The 22,079-nt window shown below is 38.7% G+C and overlaps 1 protein-coding gene across 4 annotated transcripts in view; it reads left to right on the forward strand.

Moving 5' to 3' along the window:
• BAIAP2 (BAR/IMD domain containing adaptor protein 2) overlaps window positions 1-22,079 on the forward strand; it is a 549,446-nt gene that overhangs the window by 511,719 nt on the left and 15,648 nt on the right. For 2 of the 4 annotated variants that reach the window (XM_053706611.1, XM_053706618.1), the window contains exon 14: window positions 13,898-13,941. The exons of the other annotated variants lie outside the window; for them this stretch is intronic. In XM_053706611.1, the coding sequence (XP_053562586.1) occupies window positions 13,898-13,925 (28 nt within the window). In that variant the 3' untranslated portion in view covers window positions 13,926-13,941. The remainder of the gene's footprint in view (window positions 1-13,897; window positions 13,942-22,079) is intronic. 4 annotated transcript variants of the gene reach the window in all.

Raw genomic sequence — 22,079 nt, forward strand, 5'->3', positions numbered from 1 at the left:
ACTGACAAAACTTGCTTGCCAGACTAAGAGCTTTTGGAAATCATTAAATACAGTAAAATTGCCTATTCAACAAATGCTTAATAACAAACAAGACAATTCGATAACGCTTACTCTGAATTTCAAATGAGCAGTAGATTTTTTTTTCTACAAATTTTTTAAATTTGTTAACATTTCCTACCCCTTATATCATGTGACGCCCATCAGCCAATCATAAAATGCATATACGTTTATCTGTGATCACTTGCACATGCTCAGTAAGAGATGGTGCCTCAAAGGGTGAATATAAAAAAACTAGACCTGTGCATGCAGACTATTCGGAAGCAAACGGATGTCGAATATGGTGGCCGCCATTTTCATAGCAGGATTTCTTCTTGTAACATTGCGACACATTAAAGTGATGGTAACTCCAAAAGTATAACAAACGCTAGGATTTAGCATTACTAAAAATAAACGTTAGTTTCTCTCATCGTTTTGTAAAAAAAACAATGTTAAACTCACCCTATCTGTAAGGAAAGAAGATTGCCAACACAGCGCCTCTGGCTGCCCACGTCACAGCACTTTCTCCAATGAGGTGACGTTTCCACCTCTAAAACAATAGCTGTGTATGTCAATTGACATCCTAACACGGCTATTGGGCCAGAGGTGAAAAGAAAACGTCAGCTTATTGGAGAAAGCGATGTGGACAGCTGGTGGCGCTGTGTTAACGATCTTCTTTCCTTTATAGATATGGTAAGTTTAACATTGTTTTTTATGAAATGAGATAAACTATTTTTAGTGATGGTAAATCCTAGTGTTTGTTATATGCTTGGAATTACCATCACTTTAGTAGAAAATAAAGATTTTCTACTAAAATACTTATTAGGCTACAAATATATTGGTTTTGATGTGTGTTCGCTAGGTTATGAAATTATATTGAAACCTTTTCTGCATCTTTCGATCGACTTACCAACATTTTGTTCATCAAAAAGCTTAAAGTGATGTTAGCAATATTTTAGATGGAGTTCAATTTATTGGTTGTATTGAAGATGCGCTCTGGCCACTTATTTAAGAAAAGTTTTTTTTTTTTGTGAGCTAACTGCTTGAACTGTTCTCCAATTGCGCTTTAGCTACAGAAAGTTGTGTGAGTGTGCTATATCTAGAGTGCTAATTGGACAACAGTTCAAACCGATAACTCGCAGCGTGGGGTATTTGAATTTCATTGCTATATTAAAAAGTTAGTTAATGCAAATCTTCATTACAACGGATTAATTAAACTCTTCTAAAATATTGCTAACATTCTGGATCTGTTTTTATACAAAGGGTTATGTTTATCATCACTTCTAAGGTAGAAAGTTTCACATTTAAAAGACTTATAGGGACAGTAAACATCTTGTAATTACAAGACATTTCTGTTGTGCTGCTGTAGAATTACATATCAGCCAATTCAATTTAGCGCAGCAACTAACGATTATTTTAATAATTGATTAGTTGGCTGATTTTCTTTTTCGATTATTCGAATTAAAGAAAAATAGTGTTGTTTTTTTTAGATTATTTAAAGGGACATTAAACACTAAATAAATATATATAAATACATATAGACTGATGCATTCAAAGAAAAAATTAGTCTCAGAATAACATGTAGATGTATTTTTTAAAGTTTCATTAGCTGTTTAACCCCTTAGTGACCAGACCATTTTTTAATTTTTCTTAGCGTTAAAGACCAGGGCTATTTTTACATTTCTGTGGTGTTTGTGTTTAGCTGTTATTTTCATCATATCTTATAATTTACTATAAAAATATGATGAAAAAGTGGAAAAAAACACACATTTTCTAACTTTGACCCCCAAAATCTGTACTACATTTACAACCACCAGAAAACACCCATGCTAAATAGTTTCTTAATTTTGTTCTTACTTTAGAAATACCCAATGTTTACATGTTCTTTGCTTTTTTTGCAAGTTATAGGGAAATAAGTACAAGTAGCACTTTGCTATTTCCATTCCCCCCCCTCAAAATTAGCGATAGTTACATTGTAACACTGATATCTGTCAGTAATCCCTGAATAACCCTACACATGTATATATATTTTTTTAGAAGACAACCCAAAGTATTGATCTAGGCCCATTTTGGTATATTTCATACCACTATTTCACCACCAAATGCAATCAAATTAAAAAAAATGTTAACTTTTTCAAAAACTTTAGGTTCTCACTGAAATTATTTACAAACAGCTTGTGCAAATATGTCACAAATGGTTGTAAATGCTTCTCTGGGATCCCCTTTATAAAGAAATAGCAGACATATATGGCTTTGGCATTGCTTTTTGGTAATTAGAAGGCCGCTAAATGCCACTGCGCACCACACTTGTATTATGCCCAGCAGTGAAGGGGTTAATTAGGTAGCTTGTAGGTTTTAGCTTTAGTGTAAAGATCAGCCTCCCCCCTGACCCTCTCAAACAGCTCTATTCCCTCCCCCACAGCCATCTTACGTACTGGCAGAAAGTCTGCCAGTACTAAAATAAGTTGTTTCTTTTTAGTTATATAATTTCTGCAGTATAGGATCCCCCCTTACCACCCAACCTCCCTGAGCCCCCCAGAATCAGCTCTCTAACCCCCCATAACTATTTGCCGCCATCTTAGGTACTGGCAGCTGTCTGCCAATACCCAGTTTTCTATAAATTATTGTTTGTTTTTAAAAATAAAAAAACTTTTCTGTAGTGTAGCTGCCCCCCATCATTAGCAAATCCCCCTCCCACATCCCTTTACAAACATGGATCCCACATAGGATCCCCCTCTCTTCCTTCCCCCTCTGCCCTCCTTCCCACTGCTGTGATCGATGTAGTGTGGTATAGCGGTCCCACCCGCTCCTGCACACTTCACTACCCCTTCAGACCGACTTACCGCCCTCCTCTCGCCTCCTCCAGTGATGGGCCGCCCACCCACCTTCCTCCAAACCCTTCCACGCCACCAATGATCACTTTCTGCATTGGTAGCTCCCTAAAGGGTATTGCACCTTGCCTCAATATCGAGGCATCCCTGCAATACCCTGAGAGCAGCTGGAAGCGATCATGATGTAATTCCATTCTGAAATTGTGAGCTTTTCAGTTTCTGTTAGAAATTAAAGTACAGAAATGAAAAGCTCACAATTTCAGAATGGAATTACAGGAAAAGGGGATGGAAATATATATTATAATTTGATATTGTCACCTCAAAGTGTTTGATGTCCCTTTAAAGGGACATCCTACACTGTACATATCCTTACAGTTTCCAAAAGATTTCCACTGAACAATACACCTGCAGTGTGTTCTAATAAGAAGTTATTTTTGCAATTTAAAACTTTTAATTTTAACATCTCCTATTCATGACATCATCATTCCTGGTCAGTAACTCCTTCTGTTTCATATACTCGCAAATAATCCTGTGCACGGTTGACTACGTTTTGTGCATGTGCACTGTTCTTGCAATATCTATATTTACAACTGGGACAATTATTTTAAAATTTGCTGTAACTGTAATATATAGCAAAGGTTAAGCACATTTGTCTTGGTTTGAGGTGGCTCCTTCTAAACTGTTACACCTACTTGTTGCGATAAAGTCTGTATAGCAAACCGGGTCATATCAGAGGATAGTACTCTGCACTCCAGAATGTTTTCACATCAGTTCTTCAGGATGTTTTAGTATAGAGCACTTCAGAGAACTGTACCTTATCTCAGTTTCCAAGTACAGATCTGGCTGTTGTCAATTCAGTGCAGGTCACGGAAGCGCTCTACACTAAAGCATCCAAAAGAACTGATGTGATAAAACGTTCCATATTTCTAAGCTCAGTTACATAGCTAAAGACAAAGGGGTAGAGTTATTATGCTGCAGATGTAGCTGTTTCCGCGCGAGCCTTTAGGCTTGCCGGAAACAAAACTTAGGAAGCAGCGGTCGTAAGACCGCTGTTCCTTAACTCATCCGCCACCTCTGAGGTGGCAGACAGCAATCGATCCGCTGATTGTCCGTGAATGTGCAGGGGGCGGCATTGCACAAGCATTTCACCAGAAATGCTTGTGCAATGTTAAATGCTGACAGCGTATGCGGATCATGTCCGCCCGACATTTAATAAATCTACCCCAATGTATGCATGCGCAAAACGTAGTCAGACGTGCACAGGATTATATGCGAGTTTATAAAACACAAGAAGTTACTAATGGACAAAAAACAATGTCAGGTGTAGGATGAGTTTGGTGGCCATTTTAGCCGCATTAAAAGTTTTAAAATATGTAAATTGCAAAACGAACTTCTTATTAGGTCACACTCCAAATGATCGATAATGACAATCATTGACAGCGATTTTCATTAGAGATTATCGATTTTATTGATTAGTTGTTTCAGCCCTACTGCAATTATTTTTCAATAGCTAAACTCCACCCACCATTTGCCTTATTTGGAGGAGTCAATCTGGGCCAACAAGGCTATTAACGGTCATAAAGTTAGTATAAAGTAAATTGTTTTGCAGTTGTTATCAGTTAAATCCAATTAAGGACAGCTATGTAGCAGGGTTAGCAATGAGAAGTCCGCAGGGTGCATCCAGGTTCTGAGAATTAGAAATTGTTCAATTTTCAGAGCTAAACTGCATAAAAAGGGCACAAAATATATAATGAAAATATATTGCAAAATTGTTTCCTTATGCATAACTAAACATTTTATAAATAATCTCACACCTAGATTACGAGTTTTGCGTTAACAGGGGTGGGGTGCTAACGAGCATTTTAAGCTCACCGCTCACTTGCAGACAGCGCTGGTATTACGGGTTTTTAGAAACCCGGCGTTAACTGCAAAAAAGTGAGCGAAGAGCAAAATTTAGCTCCACATCTCACCTCAATACCAGCACTGCTTACGGTATCGGTGAGCTGCTAAAACGTGCTCGTGCACGATTTCCCCATAGGAGTCAATGGGGGAGAGCCGGCAAAAAAAAAAAAACCTAACACCTGCAAAAAAGCAGCGATCAGCTTCTAACGCAGCCCCATTGATTCCTATGGGGAAATACTTTTTATGTCTACACCTAACACCCTAACATGAACCCAGATTTTAAACACCCCTAATCTTACTTATTAACCCCTAATATGCCGCCCCCGACATCGCCGACACCTGCATTATATTATTAACCCCTAATCTGTCGCTCCAGACACCGCCACCACCTACATTATACTTATGAACCCCTAATCTGCTGCCCCCAACATCGCCGAGCCCTACATTATATTTATTAACCCCTAATCTGCCGCCCCCAATGTCGCCGCAACCTAACTACATTTATTAACCCCTAATCTGCCAACCCCAACGTCGCCACCACTATAATAAAGTTATTAACCCCTAAATCTAAGTCTAACCCTAACCCCCCCTAACTTAAATTTAATTTAAATAAATCTAAATAAAATTAATACAATTCACTAAATTATTCCTATTTAAAACTAAATACTTACCTATAAAATAAACCCTAAGATAGCTACAATATAACTAATAGTTACATTGTAGCTATCTTAGGGTTTATTTTTATTTTACAGGCAACTTTGTATTTATTTTAACTAGGTACAATAGTACTATTTAATAACTTCCCAGTTACACTACACTATAATTGAATAAATTACCTAAACTAAATACAATTAATTACAATTAAATAAAATTATCTAAAGTACAATAAACAAGCAAACACTAAATTACAGAAAATAATAAAATAATTAAAAGATTTTTAAACTATTTACACCTACTCTAATCCCCCTAACAAAATAAAAAAGTCCCCCAAAATAAAAAAAAAACCCTGCCCTACACTAAATTACAAATAGCCCTTAAAAGGGCCTTTTGCGTGGCATTGCCCCAAAGTAATCAGCTCTTTTACCTGTAAAAAAAAAGTACAAATACCCCCCCAACATTAAAACCCACCACCCACACAACCAACCCTACTCTAAAACCCACCCAATTCCCCCTTAAAAAAACCTAACACTAACCCCTTGAAGATCACCCTACCGTGAGACGTCTTCACCCAACCGGGCAGAAGTGGTCCTCCAGACATGCAGAAGTCTTCATCCAGACGGCATCTTCTATCTTCATCCATCCGGCGCGGAGCGAGTCCATCTTCAAGACATCCGACGTGGAGCATCCTCTTCTTTCTTCGTCCGACAACTGAATGAAGGTTCCTTTATATGACGTCATCCAAGATGGCGTCCCTTCAATTCCGATTGGCTGATAGAATTCTATCATCCAATCGGAATTAAGGTAGAAAAAATCCTATTGGCTGATGCAATCAGCCAATAGGATTGAGCTCGCATTCTATTGGCTGATTGGAGCAGCCAATAGAATGCCAGCTCAATCCTATTGGCTGATTGGATCAGCCAATAGGATTTTTTCTACCTTAATTCCAATTCCAATCGGAATTGAAGGGACGCCATCTTGGATGACGTCATTTAAAGGAACCTTCATTCAGTCGTCGGAAGAAGAAAGAAGAGGATGCTCCGCATCGGATGTCTTGAAGATGGCCCTGCTCCGCACTGGATGGATGAAGATAGAAGATGCCGTCTGGATGAAGACTTCTGCCCGTATGGAGGACCTCTTCTGCCCGGCTAGGATGAAAACTTCTGCCCGTCTGGAGGACCACTTCTGCCCGGTTGGGTGAAGACGTCTCACGGTAGGGTGATCTTCAAGGGGTTAGTGTTAGGTTTTTTTAAGGGGGGATTGGGTGGGTTTTAGAGTAGGGTTGGTTGTGTGGGTGGTGGGTTTTAATGTTGGGGGGGAATTGTACTTTTTTTTTACAGGTAAAAGAGCTGATTACTTTGGGGCAATGCCCCGCAAAAAGCCCTTTTAAGGGCTATTTGTAATTTAGTGTAGGGTAGGGCTTTTTTATTTTGGGGGGCTTTTTTTATTTTGTTAGGGGATTAGAGTAGGTGTAATTAGTTTAAAAATCTTGTAATTTTATTATTTTCTGTAATTTAGTGGGGGGGTTTCGTACTTAAGATATTTTTTTTTAAATTGTAATTAATTGTATTTAATTTAGGGAATTAATTTAATTATAGTGTAGTGTTAGGTGTAATTGTAACTTAGGTTAGGTTTTATTTTACAGGTAAATGTGTCGTTATTTTAACTAGGTAGTTATTAAATAGGTCATAACTATTTAGTAACTATTGTACCTAGTTAAAATAAATACAAAGTTGTCTGTAAAATAAAAATAAACCCTAAGATAGCTACAATGTAACTATTAGTTATATTGTAGCTAGCTTAAGGTTTATTTTATTGGTAAGTATTTAGTTTTAAATAGGAATAATTTTATTTAGATTTATTTAAATTATATTTAAGTTAGGGGGGTTAGATTTAGGGGTTAATACATTTAATATAGTGGCAGCGACGTTTGGGTCGGCAGATTAGGGGTTAATAAATGTAGGTAGGTGTCTGCGATGTTAGGGCCGACAGATTAGGGGTTAATAATATTTAAATAGTGTTTGCGATGCGGGAGTGCAGCGGTTTAGTGGTTAATATATTTATTATAGTGGCGGCAATGTCTGGTTCGGCAGATTAGGGGTTAAAGATTTTATTTTAGTGTTTGCGATGGGGGGGGGGGCTCGGTTTAGGGGTTAATAGGTAGTTTATGGGTGTTAGTGTACTTTTTAGCACTTTAGTTAAGAGTTTTATGCTACAGCTTTGTAGTGTAAAACTCTTAACTACTGACTTTAAAATGCGGTACCAGTCTTGACAGGAGAGGCTGTACCGCTCACTTTTAGTCAGACTCGTAATACCGGCGTTATGCAAGTCCCATTGAAAATATAGGATAGGCAATTGACGTAAGTGGATTTGCGGTATATCCGAGTCTGGCCAAAAAAGTGAGCGGTGAGCCTGTCATTTGAAAACTCGTAATACCAGTGGGCGTTAAAAAGCAGCGTTGGGACCTCTCAACGCTGCTTTTTAACCCTAACACACAACTCGTAATCTAGCCGTCAGTGTTTAATGTCCCTTTTTTAATTTTTGCTGTGAATGCTGAACAGCTGGGAAAAAATTGCCCCTTCTCTATTTAAAGTGATGGTAAATTTTTATTATATAAATATTTAAATATTAATCTTAGAGTAATTATAACCTATTTCGCCAATATATTTATTTATAATGGTTAATCCTAAATATAATTAATAGTTTACTTTCAGAGCGTTACCGCTCCTTCCCTGCCATTACTTCTGTGTAGAATCTTCATCCCGGCGATAGAGTAAAACCACCCCTCCTGTGTCACAGCATTGGCATGTCAGTCTTCTTGCCTTGCTCTGCGAATGCATTACATTTATTTAGAATAATAAAATGTAGAGATATCTTTATAATGTATCTTAAAAAAAATCACCAGCTGCCGCAAAATCTTTTAAGCAATAAATCATTTTAAAATAAGCGTTTACAGTCATCTGCACCATCAGAAAGAAAAAAAAAATTGCCTGATACAATATTTCAGCCGATGTTCCTCAGTACAATGTTTACAGTCTCCGTAAAGAAATGTTGAGCATGCGCACAATTCCAAGCTAGCGCACTCTTAAGCAGCGATAGAAGAGTTAGGGCATGTTGAGTATCGCCGACTGGCCTGAGCTGTCAGTGGTTGTAAAAAAAACCATGTTGTACGGGAGGAGGATAAAAATAATAAAATATGAGTTTCAACAATAAATAAGTTGATTAATATAGCGATTTTTTAAAAATCATGAATTGAATAACGATCGTTCAAGGTAGGCATAGTTTACCATCACTTTAAATGACCGTAGACTCAAAACTAAACTTTCAAGATTTAGACAGTGCAAAGTTTAAACTCCTGTCAAATTTAACTTTTATTATCAAATTTGCTTTTTTCTCTTGATAAACTTTGTTGAAGAGAAAACCTAGGTATAGGCTCGGGAACAGCAATGCATTACTGAGAGCTAGCTGAACATATCGGTTGAGGCATATGTGTGCAGCACCCAATTACCAGCAAGCTCCCAATAGTGCATCACTCTTCCTGAGCCTACTTAGGTATGCCTTTCAATAAAGGATATAAAGACAACAAAACAAATGTTCTAATAGAAGTAAATTGGAGAGTTGTTTAAAGGGACAGTCTACACCAGAATTTTTATTGTTTTAAAAGATAGATAATCCCTTTATTACCCATTCCCCAGTTTTGCATAACCAACACAGTTATAATAATATACTTTTAACCTCTGTGATTATCTTGTATCTAAGCCTCTGCAAACTGCCCCTTTATTTCAGTTCTTTTGACAGACTTGCAGTTTAGCCAATCAGTGCCTGCTCCCAGATAACTTCACGTGCATGAGCACAGTGTTATCTATATGAAACACGTGAACTAACACCCTCTAGTGGTGAAAAACTGTTAAAATGCATTCTGAAAAGAGGTGGCCTTCAAGGTCTAAGAAATTAGCATATGACCTCCTAGGTTAAGCTTTCAACTAAGAATACCAAGAGAACAAAGCAAAATTGGTGATAAAACTAAATTGGAAAATTGTTTGAAATGACATGCTCTATCTGAATCATGAAAGTTTATTTTGGCCTAGACTGTCCCTTTAAAAAATAATGTATGATGCTTTCATGATTGTACAGACAACATGAAGTAATGGCACAGATTAAAAAAGTTACTTGCAAAACTTTAAAGGGACAGTCAACACCAAAATAGTTATTCTTTAGATAGATAACGCCTTTACTACCCATTCCCCAGTTTTGCACAACCAATATTGCTATGTTAATATACTTTATAACATTTAAAGGAATATGAAAGTCCAAACTAAACGTACATGATTAAGATAGAGCATGTCATTTTAAGACACTTTTAAATTCACTTGTTTTTCCAAATGTGCTTCTTTCTCTCGGTATCTCTTGTTGAAAAGGAATATGCACATATCCTACACTAGTGGGAGCTAGCTGCTGATTGTGCCTACACATGTTTGTCTATTGTGATTGGCTAACTATCAGCTAGCTGCCAGTAGTGAATTGCTGCTCTTTTAGTAAAGGATAACAAGATAATGAAGCAAATTTGATTATAGAAGTAAATTGGAAAGTTGTTTAAAATTGTATGTTCTATCCAAATCATGAAAGAAAATGTTGGGGTTTCCTATCCCTTAAAACCTCTAAATGTCTGCCTGTTTCTAAGTCACTACAGACAGCCTCTTATCACATGCTTTTTTTATTTGCTTTTCACAAGAGACTGCTAATTCATGTGTGCCATATAGATAACGTTGTGTTCTCTCCTATGGGTTGTGGATGATACTGCACTAATTGGATAAAATGCAAGATAATAGTCATGTGATCAGGGGGGTGTAAAAAGAGGCTTAGATACAAGCTAATCACAGAGGTTAAAAGTGTATTAATATAACTATGTTGGCTGTGCAAAACTGGGGAATGGGTAATAAAGGGATTATCTATCTTTTTAAACAACATTTTTGGAGTAGATTGTCCCTTTAAAGGGACACTGTCTTGATCAGTAGGAATGTACAAAGAACAAGAAGTTGAGACTTGATGAATAGCTGATATGTAAAGTTATTCTACAGCAGCACAGTTGGGATTTCACCTAGAACAGTGTAAGTGGTTATTTACAGTAAAAACAATAAGGCTATGTATAACCTTGGCAAAGCAGGATATGCAGGGATGCAGCAGGTTATATTAACATATGGTAGCTTTTTGATCCATTGGGAATTCTGATTTTATTTTTTTATTTTTGAGCTACAGTAGACAATCACTTCAATTTGTCCCTCCCCACCACCATATTTTGAATCATCAGTAGTAACAGGAATGTGTGAAAGGTTGAAGTTGATGGGCTTGAGAAACTTTGAAATGTGTCAGAAAAAAAATCGTTATTGCATTGTCTTTGTTATTATCCATCTGTTTATTTAGTTCTACTGCATTTAATGGTCCTTTAATGACACAGAGAAAAATATCACAATAATGGTAACACTGGAAGCTTGCATGCATTTTCAAATATGATTCTCAAGCATGTTTAACATGAATTCAAGCAATGGAATGTTTTTTTATGTAGCACATTGTGCAAGCCTAGGTACACATAACAGCAGATATCACTTGCTTTCCTTTTATTGTAGGTTGTAAGTTTGCAGTATGGACAGTTATTTCAGTACATGGAAATGTCCATTTAAATCATTTTGCATTTGCACCTTGCAGACATCCCAACTCTCCCTGAAGTTCAGGGAGTCTCCCTGATTGTAATAGCGGCTCCCTGATGCCAGCAAATGGAGTGCAATCTCCCTGAAACTCCAAGCACCATGATCCAATGTGGCCTAAATCCGGAAAAGTGTTTCTTTAAGGAATGCCTTTAATTGCTGGGACATTATAGAACCCTTAAAGCAGGCATCAGTAACCAAAAAAGCCCCCACTGCTTTTAGTTTTAATTAAACTTCGTATTCTAAAATATTTAAGCATTCAACAAGCGTACGATCACTGGAAAATAGGTTTGTTGTATGTGGTTGTGCAATAAAGCTACTTTTTTAAAGTGACTTAAGTGGGAAGCTACTTTAATGATAAGTCTCTATCTTATTTAGGGTTTCAAGGTGTCCAATATATAACTGGAAGGGGGGGTGGCGGCGCAGTAGCGGGTGATGCCACCTCCCTGAAATGAGTTTTTGCAGGTTGGGATGTCTGACCTTGTTTCAAATTTGCTTTGGCAGCACAGACAGCAAAATTGATGCAGTTAGCATGTAAATATTTTGGATGGAAATTTAGTGTAGATCGTGCTGTTTGTATCACATTTTATAATAATGGTCAGTGAGTAACTAGGCTCTTCTTACAAAAGATTTGTTAAATGGACAGAATCGTCAGAACTGAAATGTGCATTTCCAGTTTAAATGTATAAGAACAAATGCTTTTAGTAAAAGCTGTGTGTGATTGGCATGTACATTTGCTGCGCATGCTCTGTGCACTCTCATTTAAACACTGCTGGCATGATTCATGCTAGCACTTGCTTTCTGAAAAAGCAATGTCTTAATCTGCATCGTACAAGCCACTGCCAATTCTGAGCAGGTGTATGCTGGAACACAGCCTGTGCATATGCCGCGGAAAAAGTCATTTTTACCAATAAAAGTATTTTGCAAAAAAATATTCTGTTCAAAATCCACTCTTGCACATTTAAAATTTGGACTATTTTGTCCCTTTAACCCTTTAAGGGATCAACATATAAAAGATTAACTAAAAATATATATATATTTTTTGTCTAATCTAAGACATGGAACCATAATTCTAAATATCTCCTAAGCATGCTCAACTTGATTGAGAAAAAAAAATGTGAAACTAATATCGCATGGTTACGGCAACATGTAAGCTCAAGAATTGCAAAATTCAAAGAAATGAATTTGTACCAGCCCTTCATCACATCAGCAAGTGACTCTTCGCTATAATTAAACAGCATTTGGCTTGTAACCTTTCACCTCTTGGTGCATAGAAAAAGCTCCACTGTGAATGGTACCTTTTCAAAATATTACAGAACAAATAAAGCTCACTGTAATAGGTGTATGCTCAATTCATTCAGAACAGGATTGCACCTTCAAAGACAGTCCCCTCAGCATCTGTGAATCTAGGGCAAAGTCTACGTGCACTTATGGTAATATCATTGCAGCATATGTGCATACATACTGTGTCAGTGGGGGCTTAGAATTCTAAATAAATGCATACAGACTTCCATCTCTCTTGCTGGCATTGCAGCTGGCACTAGATTCTGTTACACAGCAGATGATGTTCTGTGGGACACAAACTAACGAGCAAAAAAATAATTCAAATTATGATTTTTTTTTCTTTATAGGGACATGAAACCCCAAATCTTTTATGATTCAGACATACCATTTAAAAAAGTTTCCAATATAGTTCTATTATCTAATTAGCTTAGTTCTCATGGTCTTTGTAAAAAAACAAAAAAAAAATTGCATAACCAGATAGGTAGCATGCACGTTTTGGGCACTATATATGGCAAACACTATATAGTAACTACTAATGCAAATCTACTATATGGCAGTAGTTGTGAAAGAATAGTTTTTTTTAACAATGTTATACATAAGACATATGCTTGCTCCTGAGCCTAACTACCTGCTATTTAACAAAGTATACCAAGAAAACAAAGTTTGTTTTTTAAATTGAACGATTAAAGAAAATGGTTTGGTTTCATATCTTTTATTATTTATACAATACAATAGTTTTTTTTGTGTGTTTTTTTTTAAATGATATAAATGCAAAAAGCTTTTTTGTATCTCTTCAGTTTGCATAATGACCGTTTTGTTCTTTGAAATAAGCAAATTAGTTGCAATGTGCAATTCATTTTGGTTGTTGAATAAAATTAGAAAACATATATAGTAATTTTAAAAAATGCCTTTTTTTTCAATCATAGAATTTTAAATTCCTTTTTTTCCCTTCTGTTTATTAAACAAATTGATTTATAAAATGTATCATATGGAACACATGCTAAAACCTTAACTAAAAATATTCCACATATCTTAACTTTAACAGTAGCAGACTTTCTTTCCACTGATGTTTTTTCTGATTATTTAAAGAATATTGTGAACGTATTTCTTTTCACTGCGGCTTGAACATTATGAGACGATAATGACTGGAGAACTCCGCTGAAGGAACTGAGCTATACAAAGATCGTCTTCTGGACCTCATCTCTTGAAACTCTAGTATATTTAGTTCACCCATAGACTGTCAAGCAATATACTGGAAATACCAGAAATAAGTGCATAATGATACTTTCCTACAACCATTTGTTTACGTGTGAGTGTCAGTACCATAGGGACTTGCTTGCAGGAACATACCGCTCTCTGCGGAAAGCCTTTAATTCTATTTATACTCCACTCCACTTTTAATTAGTCCTGTATCAATTTGTACAACAGGCGTAAAAAAAAAAGTGCTGTTTCCTTATACAAACTGCATTTTTGTTTGTGTTACAGTTTGGAAGATGACGTTGCAAGGTTTTGAAAGGTGCCTAAAATTAGTAAGTTTTTGGAACAGGCTGGGGGAGGGGATTGGGAAATGCTCCTTTCTATTCCTCATTCCATGTGCTCTATTTTGACTGCTTGACAAAATGTTTAAATAAAAAAATAAAAAAAAATAAACAAAGTTGAACAAAACAAAAAAAACACAGATAGGTGTACTATTTATGAAGTATCATGTCTAATACTTTTAAAGCTATTGAAAGGTTTCCGTCCTCTAAACACAGAATTAGTTTATTGAAAAATATGTTATGTGATTGGTAATAAGTACAACTAAATATTTCCAGCACAGAGCTGTAAGGGATGTAAAATCACGATTAAAGTAATGTATAGAACATTTCTCTGATCTAATGTTTAGAAATATACATAAGCACAGACAAGCTGAAGACGTAGGCGGTTATTCAACATTTAACCACTCCGCATAACTCTGGGATGTAATAAAATTTGACAGTAGGCCTTGTTTTATTACTATCCTTTTTATATGGAGTATAGTTTAAATTTACATTAAAGTATTTGTGTTCACTATAAAATATATAGGAGGCAAAAATCCCCAAACTCCAAGAGCTCTTAAAACTTCTTCCACCTTACTGGAAACTAGTCTTGTCTTTGCCTTTGCAGGATGCCTAGTTTTCCCCTACTACTAATACTGTTTGGACAGAGGGATGTCTTTGAAGTATGGATAGTGGCACAAGAGAACCATATGGGAGTTAGTCACAGGCCTGCCACAGGTGTCCTGCGGCATATGGTAAGTCCAGTAGTATGGGTGCCTTTCAGGTAAGTGTGGGGGTTGTTTTGTTGGCATCTCTGTAGGCTATTAGTAGGTACTCTAGTTTTTCTGGTTATCACATTGGAGGTGCGCCACCATTTGCGTATATCAGATTTTTCACCCTCTTATTCTTTATGCTCGTCATGCACTCACCAGTAGTTTTGTGTCATGTTCGTTTTTCGCACACTTAGTCTCTGTGCGTGCCTGATGTTCGGCCTGTCATCAAGTTAGCGTTCATCCAATACCAAATGGATATTTAACACTCCTGAAGTTTGCTTAAGCCTCTGGTGAGGGTTAAGATTTCATTAAAAGTGAAAAATGGCAGCACTACAATGCACCTTAAGGAATTGTTAGAAATGAACTTTTATTGAAAATAAGTAAAATCAGAGAGAGCCTGTAAACACCCTAACGTGTGTCATGCCTATCACAGGCACTTAATCATCCCCTATGGTTAAGTGTCCATAATAGGCATGAAAAGCTTAATGGCATTGACAGGCCGTCTCTGATTTTACTTTTTACAGGAAGTTTTCGTTTTTAACAATTCCTTAAGGTGCATTGCAATGCTGCCATTTTTATTTTATTTATTTTTTTGTTTACGGCTGGCTCAGTCAGTGTTTTTCTTTTTGTTTGTTTTTTTAGGTTAGTGGAAGTTGGTAACAACCTGAGTGCAGGATAGTAACTTGCCGTTCTCCTTTTCCAACCTATCCTCTCTGTAGCAATCAATCCTGCGTTAGAAGAACAGAAGGAGGACCGTAATCAGGAGAAATCTTATACAGCTTAGATCTGTTCATAATGCTGTGAGATAATATAGTGTTTTGCTGCTTACAAAAACTAACTTAAATGGTATAATATGCAGGAGCTCTGCTAAGTTGCGTCCTCTCTCTTCCTTAGCTGGCTTCGCCACCCCTGACTCGGACAGTTTTGATGTGCACCCCCACAGCTGTGTGTGTGTTCTATGTTGCTCTCAGCCTCTGGCTAGATGTCGAGAATCAGTACAGGATCTGTAGCAGCTGTTTCTACAGTGTCTGGTAAGATTTCATGACTCCAAAGAGCTGCTTTATTTGGGTGTAAGGTTTCTCCCTCAGGATAAGAAGTCTAAATCCAGGGCTTCTAGCCATTTTTGTTCCTTTTTTGTCAATCTAAGAACTAGAAGTTCTCCATCTCTTTACAGAAGCAAGGTTCTTCCAGTTCTCGTGAAAGCCAAACTCTAATTAGAAAAGATCTAAACAGTTAAAAAAAACTGTTTCTACTACCAGGTCTGCATGAAGGTGCGACCCCTAATCCAGATCTTCTGGTAGGCGGCAGATTTCACCTTTTTCTGGGGGCTAGATTTCATTCTGTTAAAGATTTTTGAGTTCTGAGCATTATTTCCCAATGATACATAATAGGTTTGACTTCAAGGCATCCCAGGGGAAGGTTTCTTCTGTCTCATGTTCCAAGGAATCCTGTAAAGGCAATAACCTTTTTTTTCAGTGGATTTTCAAATCTGAAGACTATATGTGCAATAGTTCCAGTTCTGGAATGGGAACAGGGTCAGGGTTTCTATTCAAACCTCTTTATTGTTCCCAAGAAGGAAAGAACTTTCAGACCTGTACAAGTTTCTCAGGGTTCCTTCTTTTAAAATGGAAACAATTCAAACTATTCTTCCTCTTGCACAACAGGGACAATTCATGAGCTCTTTAGATCTGAAGGATGCTTACATTAATATCCCTATTGATTGGGATCATCATCAATTCCTAAGGTTTTCATTTCTAGACAAACATTTTGTTGCTCTTCCGTTTTTGGTCTGGTTACTGCTCCCAGAATATTTACAAAGGTTCCATCTTTACATTTAGCAGTATCTCATACCAACAAACTTTTTGTTGTTTCTTCAAAATTATGGTTGGAAAATAATAAACTTTCCAAAAAGTTCTCTGTCCCTCAGTCCAGGATTACTTTTCTGGGTGAAATAATCGACTCAGTCTCTTTCACTCTGTCTTTTACAGAACAGAGAAGGATGATGTTACACTCAGCTTGTGTAAATCTTCAGTTAGTTCCTTCTCTCCCTCTGTAGCTCTTTGTATGGAAGTCTTAGGCCTCATGATAGCAGCCTTGGATGCTGTTCTGTTTGCTCGGTTTCACATGAGGCCTCTGCAGCTTGTATACTTAGTCAGAGGAGCAGGGATTATGCTCAATTGTCTCAAAAGATTATTTTGGATGCTAAAACAAGACAATTCTTTTCCTGGTGGATCAATCATTTATCTGCATTTCCAGTCAGACAATGTAACAGCAGTGGCTTATATTAATCATCGGAACTTGCAGTCCTCTAACAGTGAGAGGTTTCCAAATTCTGACTTGGCCAGAAAGAAATTCCTGTATAATTTCTGCAGTTCATCTTCCAGGGGTGAGCAATTGGGAAGCAGACTTTCTCAGTTGTCTTTCTCTTCATCCAAGGGAATGGGCTGTTCATCTGGAAGTCATCAGTCAAATTGTAAACCTGTGGGGTCTTCTGGAAGTAGATCTGATGGCTTCTTGTTTGAATGACCAGCTCCCTAAATACTTTTTGCGAGGTCCAGGGAACCTCAGACGGACTTTATGGAGGCTCTAGTAGCTACTTGGTTGTTTCTTCTAGCTTACAATTTTCATCCTCTTGTTCTGTTGCCAATGGTAATAGCCAGGATCAAGCAATAGGTCTCATCAGTAATTCTGATTGCTCCAGTCTGGGCTTGCAGGACTTGGTTTGCCGATCTGGTACAGATGGCCAGTTGTAATCTGTGGCCTCTTCCTCTGCTTCACAACCTTCTGTTTCAGGGTCTATTTTTTCATCAGGATCTAAAATCTCTAAACTTGATGGCTTGGAGATTAAAAGCATAGTTTTAAGGCAGAAAGGTTTTCTCTTGTTAAGTGTGTTCAGTCCACGGGTCATCCATTACTTATGGGATATATTCTCCTTCCCAACAGGAAGTTGCAAGAGGATCACCCAAGCAGAGCTGCTATATAGCTCCACCCCTCACATGTCATATCCAGTCATTCTCTTGCAAGTCTCAACAAAGGAGGTTGTGAGAGGAGACAGGAGTAACATTCTAAAATCAAAAGTTTATTATTTTAAAATAGCACCGGAGTGTGCTGTTTGTTCTCTCAGGCAGTATTTAGAAGAAGAATCTGCCTGCGTTTTTTCTATGATCTTAGCAGACGTAACTAAGATCCACTGGCTGTTCTCGCACATTCTGAGGAGTGGGGTACTTTCAGAGAAGGGAATAGCATGCGGGGTCCCCCGCAAATGCGGTATGTGCAGTAAAATATTTTCTAGGAATGGAATGGACTATGAAAACACTGCTGTTACCCATATGACGTAAGTAAAGCCTTTAATGCAGTAGTAGCGACTGGTATCAGGCTGATAAATGTATGCGCAGTTGAGTTATTTTCTAGGGACTAGAATTTAACTTTAAATACTGTTAGTACTGAAATAAATGTATGAGCCTTAACTGCAGTAGAAGCGACTGGTAGCAGGCTTAGGGATAACTTTGCATAACACTGGAAAGTTGTTTTTTAAAACGTTTACTGGCATGTTATTCGTTTTGTGAGGTACTTTGGTGATAAATCTTTTTGGGCATGATTTTTTTCCATATGGCTAACGTATTGCATAGACACCGTTATATCAGGTCTCCCACTGTTGTGATATGAGTGGGAGGGACGTTTTTTTAGCGCCTTGTTGCGCAGTTAAAATTCTAGCACAGTCTTCCTGCTTCTTCCTCTTTGATCCAGGACGTCTCCAGAGAGCTCAGGGGTCTTCAAAATTCATTTTTGAGGGAGGTAATCAGTCACAGCAGATCTGTGACAGTGTGTTTGACTGTGAGAAAAGCGTTAAATCTTAAATTGATTATCCGTTTTGGGTATTGAGGGGTTAATCATCCTTTTGCTAATGGGTGCAATCCTCTGCTAATTTCATACATTTACTGTTTAAAATTGGTTGCTATAACCGTATTAGTTCGTTGTTATTTCAACTGTGACAGTTTTTTTGTGTTTTTAAAAGCGCTGCAGCGTTTTTTATATTGCTTGTAAACTTATTGAAAGAAATTTCCAAGCTTGATAGCTTCATTGTTAGTCTGTTTAAACATGTCTGACACAGATGAATCTGCTTGCTCATTATGTTTAAAGGCCAATGTGGAGCCCAATAGAAATATGTGTACCAATTGTATTGATGTTACTTTAAATAAAAAGTCTGTCTTTACCGGTAAAGAAATTATCACCAGACAACGAGGGGGAAGTTATGCCGCCTAACTCTCCTCACGTGTTAGTACCTTTGCCTCCCGCTCAGGAGGTGCGTGAGATTGTGGCGCCAAGCACATCAAGGCACTTACAAATCACTTTACAAGATATGGCTAATGTTATGAAAGAAGTATTATCTAATTTGCCTGAGTTAAGAGGCAAGCGCGATAGCTCTGGGTTAAGGACAGAGCACGCTGATGATATGAGGGCCATGTCTGACACTGCGTCACAATTTGCAGAACATGAGGACGGAGAGCTTCATTCTGTGGGTGACGGATCTGATCCAGGGAGACCGGATTCAGACATTTAAAATTTTAAATTTAAGCTTGAGAACCTCTGTGTATTACTAGGGGAGGTGTTAGCGGCTCTGAATGATTGCGACACGGTTGCAATCCCAGAGAAATTATGTAGGCTGGATAAATACTATGCGGTACCGGTGTGTCTTTTTCCCCTCCTCCGATATTTAGAAAAATGTTCCGAATAGACGCCACCACACGAGACTTATGGCAGACGGTCCCTAAGGTGGAGGGAGCAGTTTCTACTTTAGCCAAGCGTACCACTATTCCGGTGGAGGATAGTTGTGCTTTCTCAGATCCAATGGATAAAAAATTAGAAGGTTACCTTAAGAAAATGTTTGTTCAACAAGGTTTTATATTACAGCCCCTTGCATGCATTGCGCCCGTCACTGCTGCAGCGGCTTTCTGGTTTGAGTCTCTGGAAGAGGCTATTCGCACAGCACCATTGGATGAGACTTTGAACAAGCTTAAAGCCCTTAAGCTAGCTAATGCATTTGTTTCGGATGCCGTTGTGCATTTAACCAAACTAACGGCTAAGAACTCCGGATTCGCCATTCAGGCGTTCAGAGCGCTATGGCTTAAATCCTGGTCAGCAGATGTAACCTCTAAATCTAAATTGCTTAATATTCCTTTCAAAGGGCAAACCTTATTCGGGCCCGGCTTGAAGGAGATTATTGCTGACATTACTGGAGGTAAGGGTCATACCCTTCCTCAGGACAGGGCCAAATCAAAGGCCAAACAGTCTAGTTTTCGTGCTTTTCGTAATTTCAAGGCAGGAGCAGCATCAACTTCCTCCGCTCCAAAACAGGAAGGAACTGCTGCTCGTTACAGACAGGGTTGGAAAAGCAACCAGTCCTGGAACAAGGGGAAGCAGGCCAGAAAGCCTACTTCTGCCTCTAAGACAGCATGAAGAGAGGGCCCCCTATCCGGAAACGGATCTAGTGGGGGGCAGACTTTCTCTCTTTGCCCAGGCTTGGGCAAGAGATGTCCAGGATCCCTGGGCGTTGGAGATTATATCTCAGGGATACCTTCTGGACTTCAAAGCTTCTCCTCCACAAGGGAGATTTCATCTTTCAAGGTTATCAGCAAACCAAATAAAGAAAGAGGCTTTTCTTTACTGTGTACAAGACCTCCTAGTAATGGGGGTGATCCACCCAGTTCCGCGGACGGAACAAGGGCAAGGATTTTACTCAAATCTGTTTGTGGTTCCCAAGAAAGAGGGAACCTTCAGACCAATCTTGGACCTAAAGATCTTAAACAAATTCCTAAGAGTTCCATCATTCAAAATGGAGACTATTCGAACCATCCTACCCATGATCCAAGAGGGTCAGTATATGACCACAGTGGACTTAAAGGATGTCTACCTTCACATACCGATTCACAAAGATCATTATCGGTACCTAAGGTTTGCCTTTCTAGACAGGCATTACCAGTTTGTAGCTCTTCCCTTCGGGTTATCTACGGCCCCGAGAATTTTTACAAAGGTTCTGGGCTCGCTTCTGGCGGTACTAAGACCGCGAGGCATAGCGGTGGCTCCGTACTTAGACGACATTCTGATACAAGCGTCAAGTTTTCAAAATGCAAAGTCTCATACAGAGATAGTTCTAGCATTTCTGAGGTCGCATGGGTGGAAAGTGAACATGGAAAAGAGTTCTCTGTTACCACTCACAAGGGTTCCCTTTCTGTAGAGATGAAGATTTACCTGACGGAGTCCAGGTTATCAAAGATCCTAAATGCTTGCCGTGTCCTTCATTCCATTCCAAGCCCATCAGTAGCTCAGTGCATGGAAGTAATCGGCTTAATGGTCGCGGCAATGGACATAGTGCCATTTGCGCGCCTGCATCTCAGACCGCTGCAATTATGCATGCTGAGTCAGTGGAATGGGGATTACTCAGATCTGTCCCCTTTACTAAATCTGGACCAGGAGACCAGAGATTCTCTTCTCTGGTGGTTGTCTCGTATTCATCTGTCCAAGGGAATGACTTTTCGCAGACCAGATTGGACGATTGTAACAACAGATGCCAGCCTTCTAGGCTGGGGCGCAGTCTGGAATTCCCTGAAGGCTCAGGGATCATGGACTCAGGAGGAGAAACTCCTTCCAATAAACATTCTGGAATTAAGAGCGATATTCAATGCTCTTCTAGCTTGGCCTCAGTTAGCAACACTGAGGTTCATCAGATTTCAGTCGGACAACATCACGACTGTGGCTTACATCAATCATCAAGGGGGAACCAGGAGTTCCCTAGTGATGTTAGAAGTCTCAAAGATAATTCGCTGGGCAGAGTCTCACTCTTGCCATCTGTCAGCGATCTACATCCCAGGCGTGGAGAACTGGGAGGCGGACTTTCTAAGCCGCCAGACCTTTCACCCGGGGGAGTAGGAACTTCACCCGGAGGTATTTGCTCAACTGATTCTTCGTTGGGGCGAACCGGAACTGGATCTCATGGCTTCTCGCCAGAACGCCAAGCTTCCTTGTTACGGATCCAGGTCCAGGGACCCGGGAGCGGTGCTGGTAGATGCACTAGCAGCCCCTTGGATTTTCAACATGGCTTATGTGTTCCCACCGTTTCCGTTGCTGCCTCGTCTGATTGCCAGGATCAAACAGGAGAGAGCATCGGTGATTCTGATAGCGCCTGCGTGGCCACGCAGGACCTGGTATGCAGACCTAGTGGACATGTTGTCCTGTCCACCATGGTCTCTGCCTCTGAGGCAGGACCTTCTACTTCAGGGTCCTTTCAACCATCCAAGCCTAATTTCTCTGAGGCTGACTGCATGGAGATTGAACGCTTGATTCTCTCAAAGCGTGGTTTCTCGGAGTCGGTTATTGATA

The sequence above is a fragment of the Bombina bombina genome, chromosome 1, assembly GCF_027579735.1.
Source record: "Bombina bombina isolate aBomBom1 chromosome 1, aBomBom1.pri, whole genome shotgun sequence".
NCBI lineage: Eukaryota > Metazoa > Chordata > Amphibia > Anura > Bombinatoridae > Bombina > Bombina bombina.